Source organism: Pipistrellus hanaki (genome assembly GCF_964339955.1).
Source record: "Pipistrellus hanaki genome assembly, chromosome: 3".
Lineage (NCBI taxonomy): Eukaryota > Metazoa > Chordata > Mammalia > Chiroptera > Vespertilionidae > Pipistrellus > Pipistrellus hanaki.
Window position 1 is genome coordinate 142,795,837 of NC_140505.1, and position 24,096 is coordinate 142,819,932.

Below are 24,096 nucleotides of genomic sequence, written 5' to 3' on the forward strand. Positions count from 1 at the left end.
CCCTGGAGGGGCTGCCTGACCCCCTCACCCACCGACCCTCCACGCCCGTCCCGGGATCGAGCCTCCGGGCCTCCCGGCGCGGCCGCGGGGAGCCCCCGTGCGCCCCCGCCCGCCCCGGCCCGGCCCCTCCCCGCGCCGCGGTGCCGCAGCGCTCTCTCTGCATAAATTATGCTCATGACGCAGTCGCTAAAAAAATCCAAGTAGCTGGAGGAGGGAACAGGGAGGAGGGAAAGGGGGGGCCGCGGGAAGGGAAAAGAAAAACACACATATACCTGGGCGCCCCCACCCACCCCGCGCCCCGGCCCGCTCCCCGCGGCCGCCCCCGCCCGCGCAGCCCGGAGCCCCCGCTCTGCCGCCTCGGGCCGGGCTCCGGGGGCGGCGGGTCCCGATCGGCTCCCGGGCCGAGCCCAGCCCAGCCCGGCCGCTCTGGCTCTTTGTCTGCGGGCGGCGGCCCCGGCCCTGCCCCGGCCCCGGGCCGGAGATGGACCCCTGACCGGGGCCCCGCACCGCGGGCGGAGGCGGAGGCGGAGGCGCCGGCGCCGGGCGGGCTCCGGTGAGTAGCGGGTCGGGGCGGGGAGGGGTTTGCACGGCGGGGGAGGGGGCCGGGCGGGGGAGGTTTCGGGTTTGGTTAATATGCAATGCCCGTAATTAGCATAATTTATATATTTATGATAAAGAGAGAGAAAAAACGCCGCGGGGCCGGGGCGCGGGATGCTGGGCCGGGCGGCGGCTCCGGGAGCGGGACCGCGCGCCTGGGGCCGGGAGCCCGGGTCCCGCCCTCGCTGGCCCGCGGGACGGACCGGAGCGGAGCGGCGGGGACCGGGAGGGCGGGGCGGCCGTCTGGGGGGCCCCGCAGGGAGCGTGCACCGGGCCCCTCCCTCCCGGTGTCGGCCCCTAGAGCCCGGGCTGGGTGCCGACCCTATAGGACGATCCATACCCAGACCCTGGGGCCATCAGGACGGGTCCTCGGGTCCTCGCCCCCTCGGGGTTCCCGGCGGTTAAGGTCGGCCGGGGGAGGACTGCTGGCACTCAGGGTTAGGGACCTGGCCCAGGCGTTGCTGGGAGGGTGGGGGAGTGAGTGAGCACTTCATAAATATTTAATATTATTAATAATAATCAATCGTCATAATAATGGGCCCAGTATGTGTTCCCTGGGCATTCTCGGCTGGCAAGGCCAGGGAGCCTCCAGGTGCCTGGTACCCTCAGCTGGAGCGGTGGGGTACCTCCCTCAGCTGCGCCTGGGGCTGGGAGAAGAGCCTCAGCTGCTGGGCAGGGCCATCAGCCGCCTCAGGAGCCTTCCCCGCAGATGGAAGAGGTTCTTGGCAGAGATTTTAGCCTGACCTGCTCTTTCTGAGGCCTCGTTCCCAAAGCAGAGGGCTGGCCTTCCATTGTTCATCTGTCCCTCCACCTGTCTTGGCCGTCTAAGGTGGCCAGTGTGGACAGGCAGGGCCTTCCGAGGAATGATCCCATGTAGGATTCCGTTTTGTTTGAAGTCCTGGTGCCCAGGGTGATATTTCTGTGGCCAGGTGCTTCTTTGCCCATCAGCGGTAGAACCTCATTCAGTGGTTCACTGGCCCAACAAACATGCCTACTGTGTGCCACACGCTGAACAATAGAGCTAGAACTCCCTCCCTCGTGGAGTTTTCATTCCAGTTTGGGGGGACAGGCAGATCATAAACATGAAAACGAACAAGATACTATGACGTGGTGTGACGTGTGTGTGTGAGATGGGCTGTCTCTTCTCTTGGAGGTACTACCTGGCAAGTAAGAAAAAGTCAGGAAAATTTTGCTTCTCTCAGGGCAAGGAGCACAGGATGAGATCATCTTCCCCTCCCCAGGATTTACTCACTATAAAGTCATAATAGTGATTTTTTAATAAAACTTGACAGTTAAAAACATTTTATATGCATGCTTTACTGTAATTAAAAGAGAATAGCAATAGCCCAGCCAGTGTGCTCATCGGTTGAGTGTCGACCTATGACCCGAAGGTCACTGTTCCATTCCAGTCAGGTCACATACCTGGGTTTCGGGCGCCATCCCAGTGGGGGGGTGTAGAAGGGCAGCCGATTAGTGATTCTCATCATTGATGTTTCTACCCCCCCCCCTTGCTCTCTGAAATCAATAAAAAATATATATATATTTTTTTTTTGAATAGCAATAGCTCTGGATGGTGTTCTCAGTGGATAGAGCATCGGCCTGAGAACTGAAGGGTCAAGGGTTGTTTTGTTTGTTTTAATGCTCACCTGAGGATATTTTTCCATTGATTTTTTTTTTGAAAGAGAGAAACATCAAACCCAAGACCCTTCGGTTCAAGGGTGACACTCTAACCACTGAGAACACCAGCCAGGGCAAGCATCGCAGGTTTGATTTTCAATGGAGGGCATGTACCTGGGTTGCAGGTTTGATCTATGCCCACGTCAGGGCGGAGCACCTTCAGTAGACAACTGATGGATGTATCTCTCTCTCAGTGATGTTTCTCTCTCCCCCCTCCCTTCTACTCTCTCTAAAAATCAATGGAAAAATTATCTTTGGGTGAGGGTTAACAAAATAACAATAATAGCAATAACAATCGCATAGTATTTGCTGTGTGTCGGGCCCTGTTCTAAGTTCCTTACAGAAATATTATCCATTTAATCCTCACAATAATCCACGAGGTGGGTAGTATAATTTAGGCCCATTTGACAGATAAGGAAACTGAGGCTTCGAGGGGGTTGTCTGAGGCAGAAGCAGTACTCAGCTTGAGTGTTCTTCTTTTAAACCCAAGCCCTTTGTGTCTAAATGAGTGTCAGTGAGGCCACAAAGGGAGTGATAGCTGGGAGGGGAGGCCTGGGAATGAGGAGCAGGGACGGCACATTAGGTTAAGTGTGATCAAGGTTCTTCAGAAATACTACTTTGAAATCACTTTAGATAGCCCTAGTACTGGGAATGGGGGCACAATATGAAATAAGACGTGTGTTTTGAGGAGGGGAGGAGGAAATAGGAGGAGGCTAAGTGATGTGATTTGATTTCTTTTTTAAAATATACTTTTATTTATTTTAGAAAGGAAGGGAGAGAGAGAAAGAGATTATAAACATCAGTGATGAGAGAGAACCATTGATCGGCTGCTTCTTGCACACCACCCTCATTGGGGACCTAGCCCGCAACCCAGGCATGTGCCCTTGCCTGGAATCGAACCTGGGACCCTTCAGTCTGCAGGCCAACGCTCTATCCACTGAGCCAAACCAGCCAGGGCTGATTTTATTTTTTAATTTATATTTTAATATATGTCCTAAATTTATAATGTCTTAATTATTTTATATTCATTAGCTCCCATGTGTACCAGGTATTATACTAGGCACTGGGATATGGTGATAAGTGGACATGCCTTCTTGGAGTTTACAATCTTGTGGGGCAACAGACCTCGGTTTTATTTTTCACATTTTATGTGCCCCCTCCCTTCACTTTGCCTGGGTGAATCAAGTTTGGGCCCACAGGAAAGGAGGCAGAAGGATAAACTAAACCTAATTCTGTCCTTATAAAATTAGTCCTTACTGTTTGACTGTGTAGATCTAAGATTATAAATGGTATGCTAATTGAGGGGAAATAAATTTGTTCACTATTTCCCTATTTTCCCCCTTTCTCTTCTTTCTGGCCCATGTGTGGGCCTACCCAGTCTGTCAACAGCTTGGCAAGCCATTATCTCTGCCCCGGATCCAGGGCCTGAGGGGAGGGCCTGGAGCAGAACTGAGAGCTTTCTGGGTCCCAATAAACTATCAGTGATTTATTATCAAATATATAATAAATACACCGATTCATGCACATTGAAAGGAAGTTAATTAGAAGGTGGCCAGCAGGGCAGGACGGGGCAAAATGGCCGAACATGCCCTGGAGCCAATGGCCGGCCGCACCTGGGGCAGCACCGAGGCTTGAAGGGCATCTGTGGAGTGAGCAGTCCCTCCAGAGGTGGGGTCCAGGTGGGTCACCCGAGAAACACTGCTGCCAAGTCACCGCAGCTAGACAGCTCCTGCATTGGGCATCTGCCCCCTGGTGGTCAGTGCATGTCAGACGGCCGGATGGTGGCTTAGTCTTTCATATATATAGATTTGTTTAAACTGTCGGTGATTATTATTCTTCAACAGGTGGGAAGGGAAGTCTGAGTCCTGGGGCCAGAAATGGGGAAGGGTAGGAGGACATACAGAAGTCCATCAGGAAATGACAACTTAAAAGAGGTGGCGCCTGCCTGGAGTCTGGCGACTTAAGAACAGGACACTTGTGTGCAGAAGGGCGTGTGGTGTTTCTTCACGCTCGGTACCAAAGCTGTGCAGACCAGGGCAGAAGTGATAAGAAATGGGGGCATCCTGGGCATATTGGAAGGGAGAGCTAGCAGGATTTGCTGAAGGAATAAGCATGTGATAAGAGAGAAGGTGAGGTGACGACAAGGTTTCTGGCCTGAGCATCTGGAAGGATAAAGCTGCCATTTGCTGAGATGGGAAACGCAGCATGCAGGTGGAGCAGATTTGGGGTGGAAATTAGGAGTTTGGTTTTGAACTTGTTAAGTATGAGATGATATGAGCAAACAGTAGGCCATTGGACATATGAGTCTAAAGTTCCCAGGTGAGGTCCAGACAAGAGTTAGACTTTGTTGGTTGTCAGACTGGGGGATGGGGAAGAGTGGGGTACCTGCCCCATTCGGCTCAGCCCCAGCTACCAGTCTATACTCTTGCTTCCTGTCCTCGTGGTCTATTTGAATGGCAGCGCTGCAGAAGGTAAGTGAGTGCACAGTTTAAATGTAAAAGTGGCGTGGAGCTGAGGATATTGATGTCTACAAACAGCCTAGTCTGTGAGAATTACACATAAAATGTGAAAGGTAATTTCCTGTAAAAAAAAAAAAATGTGACTTTCTACCAGTGCAATACTGCTAAAACGAATTTCAGCTCAAGCAGCTGTTCTTTGGACTCAACTAATTTCATGCAGAGTACCTCCTCTCCCCAAAATGACCGGATAACGAGGTGCTTTACACCTGCAAGACCTCAGCCACATTAAGTGCTGAGGGAGTGAGTAAAACCACAGAAATGAGTCTGAATTAAGTTCCATTTTCCTCTACGTGGCACAAGATTCTTCATACGTAAGATTTCATACCTGAAACACATGCCACTCTAGAACAAAGGACCACACAAACTCTATTGGGGATCCCTTCTGTGCATCCTCTACCGCTCTGTATTTAAAATAAACTGAAAACATACTTTGTATATCCTTGACTACCATATAGACTGCAGGCAGTGGCAACCTCTCCTCCTCCTCCTCCTCCTCCTCCTCCTCCTCTTCCTCTCATCCTCATCCTTTTTCTTCTTTTTGTAATAAGAGAAAGTCTATTTTGAAAGTAACAGAAGTAGAAGTGAGCTGTAGAAGGAATGGGCTGAGGAAACAAGTTACAGAGGCCAAAGAAAGGCCCTTGGAGCTGAGGAGAGAGCAAGGCCAGGACCTCGGTGGTGGGGTGGGGGAAGGAGAGGGGAAGGAAAAGGCGCTGCTGACTCTGGGGAGGGAGAGCCGCTAGACCGTAGGCTTCTTGACAGAGCTGGGGGATTTCTCTCCCCCCGCCCCCCTCCCCCATTGCATCACCAACACCCAGCACCCAGCAGCCACTGAAATATCCGTTAAATAAATGAAGGACAAAGCATTTCAGGATTTTTTCTAATATGAACTTGGGCTGTTTTAGGGGGCCTGATTTGTTTGAGATTTCCCAATGCTCCTCTGGGGTTTGGGGATGGTGCCCGAAGCCCAAAGCAGTTCCTAAAAGAAAACTCTCTCAGCCCCTCCTCTGGAGGTCCCGATGGCCCTGGGGTTTCCCTTCGCAGGCAAATGTCGGCACAGGAAAGCCAGGAACAGCCATCGGTGAGCCAAGCACAGTGCGTGCCAGGTTTGCTTCAGGTGTTTTCAAACGCAACCCCTGGAGGAAGGAAGCAAGGAGCAGGCTCTGTGGGCCCTGGCTCCCTCCAGCTTTAACCAGAATTGCCCAAATTACTTTTTATCATTATTTAAAATTGTAAATATCTCTTTAAATGTTGTTTTCTTGGCAAATTTATGCAAAATACTAAATTTTCACTTTAAAATTTGGTTTATCTAACAGAGTGCCTAAATGGATGACTTCTCGCCACTTTAAAATGGTGAATTTTAGGTTCTACTAGAGGCCTGATGCACAAAATTCGTGCTAGGGGCTCGGCCCTCGCAGCCCCAGCGTTGTCCGGAAGGTCCTTCGGTTGTCCGGTTTAATTAGCATATTATGCTTTATCATTATAAATGGATTTTATCTAATTCAATAAAAACACAGAAAAGTAAAACAAACGATGCAGAGATGAAAGAGGAGGAGGAAGGGAAAGGTGAGGAATCCAGAACACTTCTCTGAGCCTCGTTTCCTCATCTGTGTGGTGATGATAATGTCCCAGCCCCCAACTGGCATGAGTAACACATGAATTAGTCACATAGAATGCTTATTAGCACAGGAGGCACTCACAGTTAATTGCCTCTTTTTCTATATAAGTGTCCAAGCCTATTTGTCCCTTTATTACCTTTATTTCTTATGACTGTGGTTTGTGGCTCCAGCCAGACAGCCTGTGCTTACCAGGGCTTCTCCCGCTCCTCCCTGCATTGGCAGCTGCTCTGCGTCTGGGATGCTGTCCTGCCTCCAGGGGGGCAGGCCAGTCCTTGGGCCCCGGCCACAAGGTCACCGGGGAGCTCATTGTGGGGGCCCCCTGCTGGCTCAGGCTCTCCGGGGATGTTTATCTGGGTGAATCCAGGCCTGTGCTTTTTAAGAAGTGCTCCTGTGCTGATCATATACATTAAAGTTTGAGATTAATATTTTTATTTGTTTTATTTTAAACATGTATTTATTGATTTTTTAGAGAGGAAGGGAAAGGGAGAGAGAAACATCATTTGGCTGCCTCCTGCATGTCCCCTACTGGGATTGAGCCTGCCACCCTAGAATGTGCCCTGAGCGGGATTCAGACCAGTGACCTCTTGATGCATGGGACAATGCTCAGCCCACTGAGCCACACTGGCGGGCGAGGCTAATGCTTAAATGTATTCCCGTCTTTACCATCTCTTCCAGGAGGTCTGCTCAGACTCCTCCCCTGAGAGGCACTCTGACACCCGAAGTGCTCCTTATCCGGGTCTGAGGTTCTGAGTGCCGGTCAGAGTTACTTTGGGTTCCGCTGAGTCTTCTCTCTCCCAATGGATGGGGGAAACCCAGGGACAGTATCTGGCCCTTCTCTCGTCACCCTGGTTCTTCTTTCCCACCTCCCCTGAGTGGAGGTTCTCCGGGGAAGCTGTAGGAAGCAAGACACTTTAAAGTCCTTAGAATACTTTCTGTCTACAAATACTTGAGAGAACTTAGCTTCTCTCTTCTCCTACCATTCTACTTGTGACTTTTTTGCAATGCTATGGAAATCGTACCACTGTGTCATATCATTTCACCTACCATTTCCCCCCACAGGATGTGCTAGGTGTTGGCTGGTCCCCGCCCCACCCTGACCAGTGACCATGGACCCAGGAGCTGGCCCAGAGTCATCTCTCACCGTCAATGAGCAGGTATCTTCTGGGGCAGAAAGAGGTGGTGGAGTGAGGGTGATGGATCAGGGGTGTGGGAAAGCAGGAAGACCTCATAGAGCTCCTCATTATTTGTTTCTTACCAAAGTTCATGGTCAGTTCACCTGATCAGGCTTAGTTACCAGCTAGGATTTCTCAGGGGCTTAATTTGGGAATGTAAGCTGTGACTTTACTATTATTTTAAAATATATTTTTATTGATTTCAGAGAGGAAGGTAGAGGGAGGGAGAGTGAGAAACATTAATGATGAGAGAGAGTCACTGATCAGCTGCCTCTTGCATCCCCCCCACTGGGGATTGAGCCCAAAACCTGGGCATGTGCCCTTGACCAGAATTGAACCTGGGACCTTCAGTCCACAGGCCAATGTTCTATCCAATGAGCCAAACTGGCTACAGGTTTTTTTTTTTTTTTTTAATAGTTATTTTTTATTGATTTCAGAGAGAGGAAGGGGGAGGGAGAGAGCGAAACATCAATGATGAGAGTGAATCATTGGTCGGCTGCCTCTTGCACGCCCCCTATTGGAGATCAAGCCCACAATCCAGGCATGTGCTCGGATCAGGAATGGAACACCGGCCTCCTGGTTCTTGAGTTGATGCTCAAGCACTGAGCCACACCAGCCAGGCTAAGGTGTGATCTTAAAAAGTGAAATTAAATTGTACAAATATGTATAACTAGAGGCCCGGTGCATGAAATTCGTGCATGGGGGGCGGGGAACGGAGGTATCCCCCAGCCCAGCTGCACCCTCTCCAATCTGGGATCCCTCAAATGATATTTGATTGCCCATTTAGACCCGATCCTAGTGGGATCGGGCCTCAATCCTGGTGGGATCGGACCTAAATGGGCAGTCAGACATCCATTCACAATCCAGGACTACTGACTCCCAACTGCTCACCTGCCTGATTGCCCCTAACTGCTCTGCCTGCCAGCCTGGTAACCCCCAACTACCCTCCCCTGCAGGCCTGGTCCCTCTCAACTGCTCTACCCTGCAGGCCTGGTCCCTCCCAACTGCTCTACCCTGCAGGCCTGGTTCCACCCCTCCCCCCCGCCCACAACAGTCTTCCCCTACAGTCTTGGTCCCCCCCAACTGCCCTCCCCTGCAGGCCTGGTCCCCCCCCCCTTCAACTGCTCTCCCCTGCAGGCCTGGCCCCCCCCACCTGGCCTCCCCTGCAGGCCTATTCCCCCTGTACTGCTCTCCCCTGCTGGCCCAGTCACCCTTAACTGTCCTCCCCTGCAGGCCTGGTCCCCGCAACTGTCTTCCCCTGCATGCCTAGTCCCCCCCACAACAGCCCTTCTCTGCAGGCCTGGTTCTCTCCCTCCCCCCAACAGCCTTCCCCTACAGGCCTTGTCCCTCCCAATTATCCTCTGCAGGCCTGGTCCCCTCCCAACTGCCCTCCCCTGCAGGTCTGCCCTCTCCCTCAACTGGCCTCCCTACAGACCTGGTCCCCCTCTACACCCTTCTCTGCTGGCCCAGTCACCCCCAGCTGTCCTCCCCTGCAGGTCTGGTTCCCCCCACAACTGCCCTCCACTGCTGGCCATCTTGTGTGTTGGAGTGGCAGTCAATTTGCATATTACTCTTTTATTATATAGTATCTTACATGGGGAAATATTTGGACATTGGATAATTTGCTCTTATTTCTTTTCCTGTGTTTTTTTTTTTTCCTTCTTCTTTTGTTTGCTTTTGTTTTTAATATTTTTTCTTACATTTTTTTCCCCTAATTTTTCTACAATGACCATTTATTACTTATGTAATCTTAAAATTTTTTTGGTGTTTTTTTTTAATCTTTTTTAGAGAGAGAAAGGAAGGGAGAGGGAGAGAGGAAAAAAAACCCATCAATGTGAGAGAGAAACATGGATCAGTTGCCTCTCGCATGCACCCCGACCGGAGATCAAACTCACGACCCGGGTATGTGCCCTGACCAGGAACCAAAAGGAGGAAAAAGATGAACAACTCTTAAAATGTAACTAAGTCCCTCCTAGGTCAAGTTTGAGTCAGAAAGGCAGCTGCTTTGGGGTGATTTCCCTCCAGCTCCCGCGATGGGTCACGCTGTCACTTTCTCCAGCAGAGTCTCCGGCTGGGTCCAGCCTGCAGGCCTAAGACTGTGTGGTGAGAGTAGCGTAGGCACAGGCCAGTGCAGGGGAGCTGGGCACAGAGCTTTCAGTGGAGCGTGCCCCTGCTTTTTGAGTGGCCCCGTTGGAAGCATTTCCGTGCTGAGTTAGAAAGCTGAGTGCTGGTTGGTTGAGCAGGGAGGAAGGTCCTATTCTGAGGAGGCCCGGCCTCCACATTGCTGGGACACGGAGGCTCCCTTCAAGGTCAGAGCAGGCCCACAGCGGATGGCACCATGTAGCCACAGGGCACAGCTCCAGGCAGGGGTGGGGAGAGGCTCTGTCCTCAGGAAGTTAGCCTGTAGGAAAATCTTGGCCTTTACCCCAGAGTTTGGGAAATAAAGGAATCACGAGCTGAAAAAGTTACTCAACATTGTGGAGCATTTGTTCTACTGCTTTATCTCTGAAGGTTTCAAGGGACGGGAAGCGGGATTTGCCTCTTGGCCCAGCTTACGCTGTGGGTGCTGTGTTAGGGGCCCTCATAGCCACGCACCAATATCCCGGCAGCCAAGAGAACATCCTTACAAGGCTGTGGAATAGACTTTTTTATTTAAATATATTTTGTTGATTTTTTTTTGCAGAGGAAGGGAGAGGGATAGAGAGTTAGAAACATCGATGAGAGAGAAACATCGATCAGCTGCCTCCTGCACACCCCAACAGGGGATGTGCCCGCAACCAAGGTACATGCCCTTGACCGGAATCGAACCCGGGACCCTTCAGTCCGCAGGCTGACGCTCTATCCACTGAGCCAAACCGGTTTTGGCTGCGGAATAGACTTTTACCACTCCCTGAACTGAGCCCAAGAAAGGGACCAAATAGCAATATCCTCCCGTGGTTTGGCTCCGTGGGGCTCTTTCTGGCTATGTCAGGCCCTGCCGCCGCCAGTCCCCTCCCCAGGGCCTTTCTCCTCGCTCGCTCCCCCTCTGGAGCCAGGGAGCTGCAGCCTGCCCCCGGCTCCGGCGTTCTCACAGAGCACACAGCGCTCAGGACAGGAGGTCTACCCTTGCCTCTCTCCCGAAATCATGCCCAGAGCTCCGGCCGCCAGGCGGGAGGCCCCTGCCCCACGGCGTTCCCTGTCCTCTGTTTGCAGGTCATCGTGATGTCAGGCCATGAGACCATCCGCGTGCTGGAAGTTGGAGTGGACGCCCAGGTCCCTGCGGAGGAGGAGGGCAAAGGCCTGGAGGCTGTGGCCGCCGAGGGCTGCCCGAGTGGAGGTCCTGCTGCGGCCAGTGAACCTGCTGGTGCCGCGGGGCCAGACAACCCAGGCTCTTCTGCCGAGGCAACTGGTACGAGGCCATCGCTCCCCTCGGGCATTGCTCCGCCTGGTCCCTCTCTGTGGTTCCCAGGGGATCCAGCTCAGGGCCTCGGGGCCTTGTGGCTTTAGGGTCTTGTCGTCTCTCTGTCCACTGGGCAGCCTTTGGCCACGGCCTGTACTTCTGGTCAGCTTCCAGGGCTGCACTCCTTGTCCCTGGAGCTTTAGTTCTGGTTTCAGTCATTTCCAGACCTAAACTGGGAGGGATCAGGGTGAGGTGGGTGGGTGGGTGGGTAGAGAGTGAGGGCTCGGCTGAAGGGAGTGTGTAAACCTCAGAGAGGACTCCTCATTCTAAACCAGACCCAGCCCCAGTGCAGAGAGGACTAGGCCTTTAGGATCTTCCAGCCCTTCCAGCTCAGTACCTGCCGTGGGAAAGCTGGGAGGTCCCAGAAGCCGGGGGTGGGAGGGCATCTTACCTACCTTGGACGAAGGGTGTAGGTTCGGTAGGACCTTGAAGAATGCCAGCTCTTTACTGCCAGCTGGGCTGGTGGGAGTCAAGCCTGGTGGGCTTATTTCTGCCTTCCTCCAAAGATGACTGGAGGGCATGAGCTTGATTCTTCCCCATGGAAATGGACATGGCTGATCCACCCACTCCATCTCCCCTGATTACTGCAGGAGAGCGGTTCCAGAGGCTGGGGCTGGTACCAGACACTGCTCTCTGACCACAGGCGCCATTTCAGTGCTTTCCTCATTGACACCTCACAGAACAGACATCTCCTGTTGCAGGAAGCCTGAGGCCTCCCTTGCCAGTCTCCCCAGAACACCAGGACTCATCTCCCCTTGTCCTCTGCGTATCTTCCCTTCCCCGGATTGGAGATCTGGGCGGTGGGTGGAGGCTAAGAGCGGGGAGCCAAGAAGAGAGCACACGAGAGCAGACAGGCTTCGGGAACAGCAACTCCTTAGCAAGGAAACTGCAAGACCTCGCATCCTGTGTTCTCCCTGCAAGTTAGAGTGCAGGTTCCCTTGGGACTCCCCTGCTTTTGAGTAAAGAAATGACCAGAGACATGACCATGTCCCCCTTCCTGGAAATGCTCTGATCCGTGTGGAGCCCAGGATGGGCGTTCCCGTGTTCCCATGGACCCGTGCCCTGGAGAGCAGGCAGGGAAGACAAGATTCCTGGTTGCCTCAGCCACCCTTCCCATCGCTTTCCCTCATGGGGCTGGAGCCCCTTTTCAGGAAATTTGGGAGGTTTCCCGGGTTTATCCACAGTGCCCTGGCTTCCCTCTTTATCCTTTTAATGACCTTCCATACCTAATTTCTTCTGGTATCTTCATCTGCTCCTTATCTAAACCTGCTCCCAGAAATAGATCCTGAGCCAGTTATTTACCCCTTAGCTGAGTGTTTATGGTAATGTGCATCTTCTTCCAAAGGTTGGCATACTTAAGCCTTTCCCAACATTTTTCTCGGTAAAGGAATCTGAATCATTGTCAAGCAGATAAGGCAGATATGTTGATGCTGCTCCCTAAGAAGCTGCCACATGGATTGTGGTGTTGGTGTGACCTTGCTAGATATTAAGCATTTCCTCTTAAAACCAAAGTACTGGCTGGCATGGCTCAGTGTTTGGGCATCAACCTATGAGCCAGGAGGTCACAGTTCGATTCCCAGTCAAGGCATATGCCCAGTGTGGGCTGTTAGGGGGCAGCAAATCATTGACTCTCTCTCATCATTGATGTTTCTCTCTCTCTCCCTCTGAAATCAATAAAAATATATCAAACAAAAACAAAGGAATAGGAAACTTTTTCAAGGTGGAAAAAAAAATCTAGTGATTGATGGGAGTCTAAATTACTACCCAGTCCTTGTCACACATGCACAGTTTTATAGTTGTGACCACGGAGGGTAGACTATGGAGCATAGCTCTGACCACTGCATTATTTCAGACACCCTTTTCCTTTATTGACACAGATTCACAAACCTGTTCTGGTTTTAACTATTGCCAGACTATCATAACTAGTGCTGTTTGGAATATCTTTGTACTGGTCTTTTGAATTTTTTTTTTCTTTGAGGTATAGTCCACCCAAATTCTTTTGGAAGAGAAATCAATTGTTTATATAGGGAGAAGCCATCTCATGAAAAAATGCAAACTCTTGCTATCCATGAGAGAACACGTAACTGGCTATAAGGTACTACATGCCTGTTAAGCCAGAAAACTCAGCAGTGATAAAAGCTAACCTGGTGATGCTGTGGAGAGAAGGTACACGGTTGATGTTTCTGTGAGTTGGTTTAGTCTTTCTGAGAAGCAGTCTGGAAGGCAGTGACAAAAGCTTAAGTATGTGCACACACTCGGAACTCTGGGTCCTACTTTGGAAATACATTCTAATAAAATGAATATCTCATTTCTTCGGATGGTAAGCTTTATCACTCATGTTTATCATATTCCTATTTTCACTTTCCTTTTTATAATTCATTATATTTGTCAAGCAAAATGTTTTAAAATTTTCTCTTCTCTGATTTCCCCCCCAGTAGTTGGAAATGCATCTCCCCTCTGCGGTGGAGTGAAATTCTAAGTGTTTTCACTTAGTATTTTTCCCCCACTTAGTATTTTATAAGGCTTTTGTCGCTGCTTGGTTGTCTTTCTAATTCCTTAAACAATCTGAATTTCTTTTAATACTTAAACAATCTGGTTTAGATCGGTGCCTTTCCAGATTAAACCATGGGCTGGGAACACAGGTTGGGAGGTTATCTGACCGCATGGTTCCCACTGTGGCTGTGTGCTGTATCCCAGGAGAACTTAAAGAACAAAGAGATCAAGAAGTGCAAATTGCCAGTTAGGCAAATAGTCATGGGATGTAACGTGCATCATAGGGACTATAGTCAATAATAATGTAATAACTGAATATGATGTCAGAGGAGTACTAGACTTCTAGGGGTGAGTACTTCATAGGTTATAAAAGTGTCTAATCACTATGATATACTTTTTTTTTTAAATATATTTTATTGATTTTGTACAGAAAGGAAGGGAGAAAGAGAGATAGTTAGAAACATCGATGAGAGAGAAACATCAATCAGCTGCCTCCTGCACACCCCCCACTGGGGATATGCCCACAACCAAGGTACATGCCCCTGACCGGAATCGAACCCGGGACCCTTCAGTCCCCAAGCCGACGCTCTATCCATTGAGCCAAACCGGTTTTGGCCACTATGATATACTTTTGAAATTAATATAATATTGAATGCCAACTGTAGTTGAAAAATAAAATTAATTAAAAGTAAGAAAAAGAGAGAGAAGAGGTTACTGGCCTCCACTCCCAGAGATTCTGATTCAGTAAATCCATGCCCAGCTAGTATTAAGAGGCCATTGATCTGGTCTAATGTCCATCACCCAATACCTAGACTCCTTTTAATGTCTCACCATCTATATGTATAAGAGCCTAAGTGACTGGTCGACCAGTTGCTGTGACATGCACTGACCACTAGGGGGCAGATGTTCAACGCAGGAGCTTCCCCCTGGTGGTCAGAGCACTCCCACAGAGGGAACGCCACTCATGTAAGCGACGGGCACCAGACGCCAGGCTCACAGCTGGCGAGTGCCACTGCAGTGGGTGGGAGCCTCTCCTTATCGGTACTGGGCATGAGCCCGCAGCAGGCGCAGTGGGGCCAGGATGAGTGGGGGTGGCGTGACACCAGGCCGAAGCTGGGGCTCCTCCCCAGCTGCCTGTAGCTTCGAGCACTACTGAATCCCTCGTGGAGGTTGGACTGCTGGCTTTGGCCCGATCCTCACAGGCCGCCTACGGGGATTGGGCTGAAACCGGCTGTGTGACCTCCCCCCAGGGGTCCAAGATTGCGAGAGGGCACAGGCCAGGCTGGGGGACCCCACCAGTACACAAATCCATTCACCAGGCCTCTAGTATATGAAATAACCCTTTTCCTCATTGTGTGAATTCTTGGTGGGGATTCCCAAAACCTCACAAATCAGGGTAGTAGGAGGAAGCTGTAACCTGGATGAAAAGCTTTGGTTCATGGGAAGTTCCCTTAGAAACTCACTGAAGCTGCTCATGAGACTTCAGACCTCAGGCACTGGCAGAGAAAGGCTGGCCCTAATCGGTTTTGCTCAGTGGTTAGAACGTTGGCCCTTGGACTAAAGGGTCCCAGTTTCTATTCTGATCAAAGACATGTGACTGGGCTGTGGCTGGATCGCCCTGGTCAGAGCGATTGTGGGAGACAACCGATCGATGTGTCTCTTGCCCCCTTCTTTTCACTCTCTCTAAAATTCCACGGAAAAATATCCTCGGGTGAGGATTAGCAAACAAACAAAAGCTACCTGGCCTGGAGAGCCATTGTGATCCTGAGTGTGGTAAAGCCATGTCCAGTTTTCAGGGATGTCATTTCCGGGATTTCAGAATCCCTGTCCCTTCTCCAAGCCAGCCCCTGCATCCGGGAAGTAGCCTGCAGGTGGGTTGAGCAATGGTCCGGTTGCTGGCTGAGCCAGGGGAAGCTGCTCCCATTGATTCTATCTTGCTCCTTCCCTCCCAGACACAAGTTCCTTCCCTTCAGACCCCTCTGCTGATTGGGTCATAGGTCACAGGGTTCTGTAGAGCCAGGGAATGAGAGATTGACACCAGCTGTGGATAGGCCTGCATTTTCTTCATCTGAATGTGGGGAGAAGAGGGCCCACATTCTAGGTCTGACACAGGGCTCTCCAGCCTCCTGGTTTCACTACCGGTAGCATTTGGGAAGCTACCCTACTCTCTCTCTCTCTTTTTATTAAATATATTTTATTGATTTTTTACAGAGAGGAAGAGAGGGATAGAGAGCTAGAAACATCGATGAGAGAGAATCATTGATCAGCTGCCTCCTGCACACCCCCTACTGGGGATGTGCCCTCAACCAAGGTACATGCCCTTGACCAAAATTGAACCTGGGACCTTTCAGTTCGCAGACTGACGCTCTATCCACTGAGCCAAACCAGTTTCGGCGCTACTCTACTCTCATTCAGGGCTAGGGAGAGCCAGGGATTGGTCTCTGGTTGTGCAGAAAGACTAAGTGAGGCTGAGAGTTGCAGACAGGACGCTCCAGTCCGCTCACACCGGCTCACCCTCTGTCCTTTCTCTCGATGCCACGTGAAGTGACGTCACTCCCAGGGATCCCCTCGAGTCCAGCCCCCGCTGTCGCCACTTTCAGCCAGCCCCCAAGCCAGCCTCAGGCATCGCAGACCCTGACGCCGCTGGCTGTGCAAGCTGCCCCCCAGGTAAGAGCCGCGCCTGGGAGCCGGACACAGAGCAGTGGGCAGAAGCAAGACACGGGACCCCCACCATGGAGAGGCTATGGGACTGGAGACTCGGGAGGCAGGACAGGGCCGGGGCTGTGGCTTGAGAGGGGGAGTCCCCCACTAGGCACCCCTGGCCTCTCCCCTGCCCCGATCAGGCCCACCGGGAAGAGGTTTGCCGGGTAGTCTCTCCTCAGGTCTAGGATGGCAGAGATTACATTAACTCTTTCCTGCCGCAGGCCACTCTGCTTAGTGACTAGATGAGTGAATCCCTGTCCGCCCTCCAGGGGCTGCCTGGGAGAGTTAATGCACTGTTCACAGCCCTCGTTTAGGGGAGGGAGGCTGAGGAGGGGGCAGCCCCAGCACAGCGAGCTGCCTCCGGGACCCTCCAGGCATGCTGAACGCCCTGTGACCTTTTGCTATATGCACAGATTTTTGAGCATCCAGCAAGGGTAGCCTCCCTCAGAGCTTCTCAGAAGCTTCTGGGAGCCCTTGCCCCCTGCCGTCTGGCCACAGCGTGTTGGTCCTGTGGGCAGGGGCTCAGGGAGGCTGGGGGCAGCAGCCCTGTGAGCAGGCCAGGTCCTGCCCGCGATTTGGGCTGCTTCTCTGAAGACAGACTCCCCCCTCGAGGCCGAGCCTCCAGCTAGGGCCCGTCTCTTCCCCACCCTGCGCGGCCTTCCCCCCACTGCCCTCAGAATGCGTTGTTTGTGCTCCGCTGGGTCAGAGAGACCCAGTGTTTGCGCTGCCGATGTTGATTTTTATTTTTATTTTTTTTTTCTTTTCTTTTTGAAATCTTGTTTGCTTTTGCAGGTCTTGACTCAGGAAAACTTAGCCACAGTTCTGACAGGAGTTATGGTTCCAGCAGGGGCAGTTACTCAACCTCTTCTTATCCCCATCAGTATTGCAGGTCAAGTGGCTGGTCAGCAGGGACTGGCCGTGTGGACAATTCCTACAGCAACCGTGGCCACCCTCCCAGGACTGACCGCCGCTTCTCCTACGGGGGGCGTTTTCAAGCCACCGTTAGCCAGTCTCCAAGGTAACAGCAGCTCTCCCCAGGACTGCACCAGGCCCCCCACCACCCACCACTGCCATTCCTGCACGACCGCTTGCCATGCTGGACTCAGAGCCCGCAGCCCGCCCAGGGCGGGCCACAGCCCTGCAGCCCGGACCCGGTGTCCCAGGCACCCAGCACCGAGCTGCAGCACCTCGGGACTCTAGGCCAGGACACCATCCGGCCCAGCAGGCCTCTCTGCTTCAGCCGTCTGTCTGAGACTGCCCCTCTCCCCCCACGCCAGACCAGCCTCCTGAGAAGGACCACAAGAAGATGCAACGTCTGGTTTTGAACCTGCACATCTCCAGGCCCAAGGGAGGGGGGATGAGAGATGCGGGCACCTGCTGCCCCCTGCACGGATCAAGGGAGTCACCGCTGCCTGCCCCCCTTCCCCGCTGCCCAGCCCCCTCTGTTCCTGTGCCAGATCCCTTGGGATTGGAGCTGCTCTGGGCTACGGCTAGGCACTTGAGCACCTCTGTCTCTGCCTTGCTCCATAGCGGCGGCCGTGCTGAACACCGCTCTCCCGGCACCCGTGCAAGCTGCCCCACCGGTACCGGCCGCCTCGCCCGTCCAGCCCCGGCCACCAGCACAGTCCCAGCCGCTGTTCCAGACCCCTCCGCCGCCGCAGAGCACGCCCGCCATTCTACCGCAGCCCGCTGCTGCCTCCGCTACCGCCCCCACCCCCAAGTCTGTGGACACCCCCCCTCAGATCACCCTGCAGCCCGCCAGCTTCGCGTTTAGCCCAGGAATCGTAAGCTGCTGCTGCCCTCACCCAGGGCTGATCAGGGACGGATCAACTCATGGGCCAAGGGTGGAACTGCTGGGGGGAGCAAGGAGGGGGAGGCCCAGGCCCCCGAACACGGCTCTTTTCCAGCACATCAGCAGGGACGGCTCCCTCTGAAGCCGCCTCCTCGCAGCTGCGGCCTGTCCGTCCCAGACATGGGCAGACAACCTCTGCCAAGAGGGCTGGGCAAATTCTCCCGAACCTGAGACCAGCCTTGGAGGGTGGGACGATGTCTGGGGATTGCAAGCTTGTGAGCGTTACTAAGGTGGAGCTAGAGGCCCACGCCCCTCGCCAGTGTCTGTCCTGGCTTGGCAGTAGCAGTGGAGCTGGTAGATGTGACTAGATCCACATCGGCTACTCCAGCCTGGCACTGCTGCCCTCCCAGGCCTGGCCTGAGAGATTAGCCGGTTACTCTTCCATGGCTTTGACCCCACCCTCCCTGGTGTACCCCCTGCCACCCTCCTCCTGATACTATTCAGCTGTTAGACATGAGCCTGTGGCCTATATTCGTATCTGCCTCACGCCCCTACCTCCCCACCCCAGTGTCCTGAGCCCTCTTCCCTCTGCCGTGGGCTTTTCCTGACGAGGCTCTCCCTCCACCCACAGATCAGCGCCGCTTCCCTCGGGGGGCAGACCCAGATCCTGGGCTCCCTCACGACAACTCCGGTCATTGCCAACACCATTCCCAGCATGCCGGGGATCAGCAGTCAGATCCTCACCAATGCTCAGGGACAGGCAAGTGGTCAAAGCCAGGGCTGAGGGGTGGGGGCTGTGGACAAGCTGGCCGGGGCACTAGGACGTGGGCTGCGGGTCGCAGAAGCTCGAACAGGGTGTGGGACTGCTGTTCACGGCTCCTGTGTGGCAGCCCTGCGGATCCTGAGAGCAGGCAGGGGCACAGCCACCGCCTTGCCCTGGGGGCACCCGCTCTGGCTGAGGTGAACACCCACTTCCTCTATGGAGTACCTACTTCGTGGCCAGGTCTGTGCGAGGTGCCTCCTCATACATCACCTCATTTGTTTTGAGTACAGATCTATTAGGTAGAGATTTTTAAAAATATATATTTTACTGATTTTTTACAGAGAGGAAAAGAGAGGGATAGAGAGTTGGAAACATCGATAAGGGAGAAACATCAGCCTAGACCAGTTTGGCTCAATGGATAGAGCGTCGGCTTGGGGACTGAAGGGTCCTGGGTTCGATTCCGGTCAAGGGCATGTACCTTGGTTGCAGGCATATCCCCAGTGGGGGGTGTGCAAGAGGCAGCTGATCAATGATTCTCTCTCATCAATGTTTCTGACTATCTCTCTCCCTTCCTCTCTGTACAAAATCAATAAAATATATTTTAAAAAAAAAAGAGAGAGAGAGAGAGAGAGAAACATCAATCAGCTGCCTCTTGCACTGGATAAACATCGATCAGCTGCCTCTTGCACACCTCCTACTGGGGATGTGCCCGCAACCAAGGTACATGCCCTTGACCGGTATCGAACTCGGGACCTTCCAGTCTGCAGGCTGATGCTCTATCCACTGAGCCAAACCGGTTTCGGCTAGGTAGAGATTTTTATTCCCATTTTACCAGTACAGGGAAGAAGGCTCAGATTCAGAGAAATTAAGCCACAGCGAAACTGTGGCAGAGCAGGGATTCACATCCAGTCCTTCTGACTCCACGCACAGACCCATTCCTGCTCCCTCACAGCCGTGGAGATAAAACAAAGGAAGCAGCCCCCAGACTGCTAACCCTTCGTCTTATTGAGAAAGAAACAGGTCCTAGAGGTTGAGTGATTCACCTGAATGCCTTCCCCGACCAGTGTGGGGACTTGAGTTGGAGGTGGAGCTGGCCACTGGCTCACACTTAGAGTCCCTGCCTTATTTCCCCCCAGGTTATCGGAACTCTTCCGTGGGTAGTGAACTCAGCTAGCGTGGCAACGCCAGCACCAGCCCAGAGCCTGCAGGTCCAGGCTGTGACCCCCCAGCTGCTGCTAAACGCCCAGGGCCAGGTGATTGCAACCCTGGCCAGCAACCCCCTGCCTCCACCTGTGGCTATCCGGAAGCCCAGCATGCCCGAGTCCCCTGCCAAGAGTGAGGTACAAGGGCTGGGGCTGGGGATGGGGATGGGGCAGGCAGTGCTCTCTGGCATACGCGGCTCTCTTTAGACTAGGGGTGTCGAACTCAATCAGAGAAGGGGCCAAAATCTAAAATCCAGCCTAAATCGCGGGCCGAATGGTTTACTGAACAGTCATAAACTGACAATGTCATAAACTGACAGCGGAGTGCAGTGATGACAGCGCGGTGCGGGCCATTGCAAGGCCTGGCGGGCTGGATTTGGCCCACGGGCCTTGTGTTTGACACATGTGCTTTAGACGATGGGCAGGACAAGATTAGTTTCTGAGGCTCCTGAGAAAGCAGGGGAGGTCCAGGGTAGAAGGCTCACATGAGTCACACATGCTCTGCCCAGGGAAACCACGCTCCTCACCCCTGACCCCTACCCACACACACCAAAAGCGTGTCCATGGACCCTCAGAAGCTAGCCTTTCTGAGAAGGCCTGGGAGGAGGTGGTCAAAGTAAAGAGGCCTTGATCAGCTCCAGGGTGAGAAAAAATTGATAGAAACACTCTTAGAGGTTAGGTCTAAATGCCCTCCCTCTTCCCCCTTTACCACTGCACCCCTCACTTTGATTATTCACTTACTTGTTCATTCTAGGAGCAGTCTCTGAGTGCCTCCTGTATTCCAGGTGCTGAGGAATACGTAGCTAGCTTAGGTAGCGTGGCACTGGGGACAAGAACAAAGCAGCCTGACAGACGGACAAGGGCATGACAAGGGGACCCAGAGAAGGGAGCTCTCAACAGACTGGGACGTTCAACAAGGTTTCCTGGAGAAGGGACGTTGAGCTAATCTAAAGGGGTGACTTGAATGGGAGTATTTTATCTTCAGGAAACGGCAAGAGCAGAGTGTGCAGGGGTTCTCAAACCTGGGGGAGTGCGGAACCCCCGGGAGGGCTCGTGGGAATGCAGCTCCCAGGCCCCCCTCCAGCGCTTCTTACTCAGCCGGTCTGGAGTGGGGCCCAGGAATCTCTCTTTTAGCAAGTTCCCATGATCCTCCAGGGGGTGTGCTGCCTCTCAGCTTTGTGAATGACCTCTTAGCCTCGTCTGTAAAACGGAGATGGTAAGGGGATCAACTGCAGAAGGTTATGAGCATTGGAGAACAGATTACACCTAGGCAATTAACACAGGAAGCACTTGAAAACAAATGTTATCACTATTATTATCTAGTGAGGGGCCAGGGAGGGGTTTTTAGCAGGGAAAGGGCTAACTAAATGCACATTGAAAAATTCCCTGTCGCCAGAGGAGCCGAGAACGACTGTGGTGAGACTTGAATCCTTGTCACCTGTTAGGAGGCAGCTTACACAGTTCTAGCCAGAGACCAGGACTCTACTAAGGCCAAGGCTCTGAGAAGCAAGAGGCAGTGGACTTCAGAGCTACCAAGAGGTAGACTCCAGGGAACAGGGCCCGTCCTAGAGAGATTTGAACTTTTCAGGAAGCTTTTTTTTTCTTTTCTTTTCTTTTTTCACTTAGCACCATGACACTGAGCTTTTTCCATGCCAGTGGTTAAGAGATATACCTTATTCTTTGAATAGGGAGGTCCCAGATGCCACTTGCTGGTTCCTATTGATGGATGTTTGGGCCTGGGAGGCTCTAAAACCAGGTTAGGTTTCTCCTCTGAGAGCAGATATTTGAGAGCAGTTCTCAGGGTGGACACTGGCGGGGCTTTGACCAAGAGTACTGACCTTTCTGAGCCTCTGACCTGCCTGTCACCGGTGGCCATGAGGCCCCAGCTTGGTGGAGCATGTTTCTGAGCTTATTTCGGAGGTTGTTATCGTTGGGTGGGTGATAATAAGTAGTTTCTAGTCTTGCTTTTTGATGGGGCCCAGGGAGGAGTGTAGCCTTCATGCCCATTTTTGCCCCTGTCCCTGGTCCATGCAGGGACTCCGACTCCCTGAGCTGGACAGGTAGGCATTAGGGGATTGTTCTCTTCTCATAGGTGCAGCCCATCCAGCCGACGCCGGCCGTGCCCCCGCCGACAGTGGTCATCGCCAGCCCAGCCCCAGCGGCCAAACCATCGGCCTCTGCTCCCATCCCAATCACCTGCTCAGAGACGCCCACTGTCAGCCAGCTGGTGTCCAGTAAGTGGCTCCTGAAGGAGGTTGTGGAGAATGGGAGAGGCGTTTATTGGACCCTGTGAATGCTGTTCTTTTTTTTTTTTTTTTTAATATATTTTATTAATTTTTTACAGAGAGGAAGAGATAGGGATAGAAACATCGATGAGAGAGAATCATCGATCAGCTGCCTCTTGCACACCTCCTACTGGAGATGTGCCTACAACCAAGGTACATGCCCCTGACCGGAATCGAACCCGGGACCTTTCAGTCCACAGGCTGACGCTCTATCCACTGAGCCAAACCGGTCTTGGCGAATGCTGTTCTTTTTTAAAAATATATATTTTTTTATTGATTTCATAAAGGGTGAAGGAGAGAGAAACATTGATGATGAGAGAGAATCATTGATTGGCTGCCTCCTGGACACCCCCTACTGTAACCCGGGCATGTGCCCTTGACTGGAATGGAACCCAGGACCCTTCAGTTTGCAGGCTGACGCTCTAGCCACTGAACCAAACCAGCTAGGGCTGAATGCTGCTCTTCTTCTTCTTCTTTTTTTTTTTTTTAAATATATTTTATTGATTTTGTACAGAGAGGAAGAGAGAGAGATAGTTAGAAACATGGATGAGAGAGAGTCATCGATCAGCTACCTCTTGCATACTCCCTACTGGGGATATGCCCATAACCAGGGTACATGCCCTTGACTGGAATCGAACCCGGGACCCTTCAGTCCCCAAGCCGATGCTCTATCCATTGAGCCAAACCAGTCTTGGCTGAATGCTGCTCTTCTTTTTTTTTTTTTTTTAAATATATTTTATTGATTTTTCACAGAGAGGAAGAGAGAGGGAGAGAGAGTTAGAAACATCGATGAGAGAGAATCATCGACCAGCTGCCTCCTGCACACCCCCCACTGGGGATGTGCCCGCAACCAAGGTACATGCCCTTGACCGGAATCGAACCCGGGACCTTTTAGTCCGCAGGTAGACGCTCTATCCACTGAGCCAAACTGGTCCCGGCTGAATGCTGCTCTTCTTGATAAACTTCCTGGGGTCCCAGGGTGAAGGGCAGGTGCTCGATGCCAAGGACTGGCTTTCTTATTCCTGTTAAGCTGGGTTCTAGGCATGATGATAGCGGAGGCTGTTTCCCCATTGGCTGTCTCTCCAGGGATTCTCACCCAGTATGTGAGGAATGTGGGTGGCCAGCAGGTGTGTGTGGGGGCCAGGAGCAGGGGGAATGGGGAAGGTCAACAGTCAGAGCTGGACAAACGAAACAAGGCCCCACCCCCAGACAGGTTGGTCCAGGGCCCCTTCCTCCATTGTTTGTCTCGGGGACAGAGTTAATGAGGGTCTTAAGGGTAGGTGGGCCTTTTGCCAAACGTCCTCATCCCTCTGCCCCGGGCCAGGCCAGTGGGCTAGCTCAGCAGTGATGGTTATCTGTCCTCTGCGCTCACTCTGCTCTCTTCTCTGGCCTAGAGCCACATACCCCGAGTCTGGACGAGGACGGGATCAACTTAGAAGAGATCCGGGAGTTTGCCAAGAACTTCAAGATCCGGCGGCTGTCTCTGGGCCTCACACAGACTCAGGTGGGCCAGGCTCTGACTGCAACGGAAGGCCCGGCCTACAGCCAGTCCGCCATCTGCCGGTGAGTAAGGCTCCCTGGCAAGGTCAGGCCTGCTCAGCGGCCTGGTGCCACCAGGTACCCACAGGACCTGGTGGCCCCTTTATTCTCCCTTGCTCCTGCCTTCTTCCAAATAAGGAAGGCTGCTTTAAGGATAAGATATGAATACCCGGAGTAGCCAAAGACTGACCAGGTCCTCTGATGTTTATCCTCCAATCCTGAGCAAATAATAAATATATTTGATTTCAGAGAGGAAGGAAGAGGGAGAGAGAAACATAATTGATGAGAGAGAATCATTG

General features: G+C 52.5%; 1 protein-coding gene across 3 annotated transcripts in view; it reads left to right on the plus strand.

Annotated features, from left to right (window-relative positions):
• The first annotated feature begins 195 nt into the window (after positions 1-195).
• POU6F1 (POU class 6 homeobox 1) overlaps positions 196-24,096 on the plus strand; it is a 28,566-nt gene continuing 4,665 nt past the window's right edge. The window contains exons 1-10 of one of the 3 annotated variants that reach the window (XM_084877411.1): positions 196-553; positions 7,469-7,563; positions 10,774-10,969; positions 16,059-16,180; positions 17,009-17,234; positions 17,747-18,000; positions 18,640-18,768; positions 19,908-20,111; positions 22,066-22,207; positions 23,653-23,821. In XM_084877411.1, coding sequence (XP_084733537.1) covers positions 7,516-7,563; positions 10,774-10,969; positions 16,059-16,180; positions 17,009-17,234; positions 17,747-18,000; positions 18,640-18,768; positions 19,908-20,111; positions 22,066-22,207; positions 23,653-23,821 — 1,490 coding nt within the window. In that variant the 5' untranslated portion in view covers positions 196-553; positions 7,469-7,515. Of the gene's footprint in view, positions 554-7,468; positions 7,564-10,773; positions 10,970-16,058; positions 16,181-17,008; positions 17,235-17,746; positions 18,001-18,639; positions 18,769-19,907; positions 20,112-22,065; positions 22,208-23,652; positions 23,822-24,096 lie in introns of those variants that run through there. The other 2 variants (XM_084877412.1, XM_084877413.1) reach the window with 2 other exon arrangements.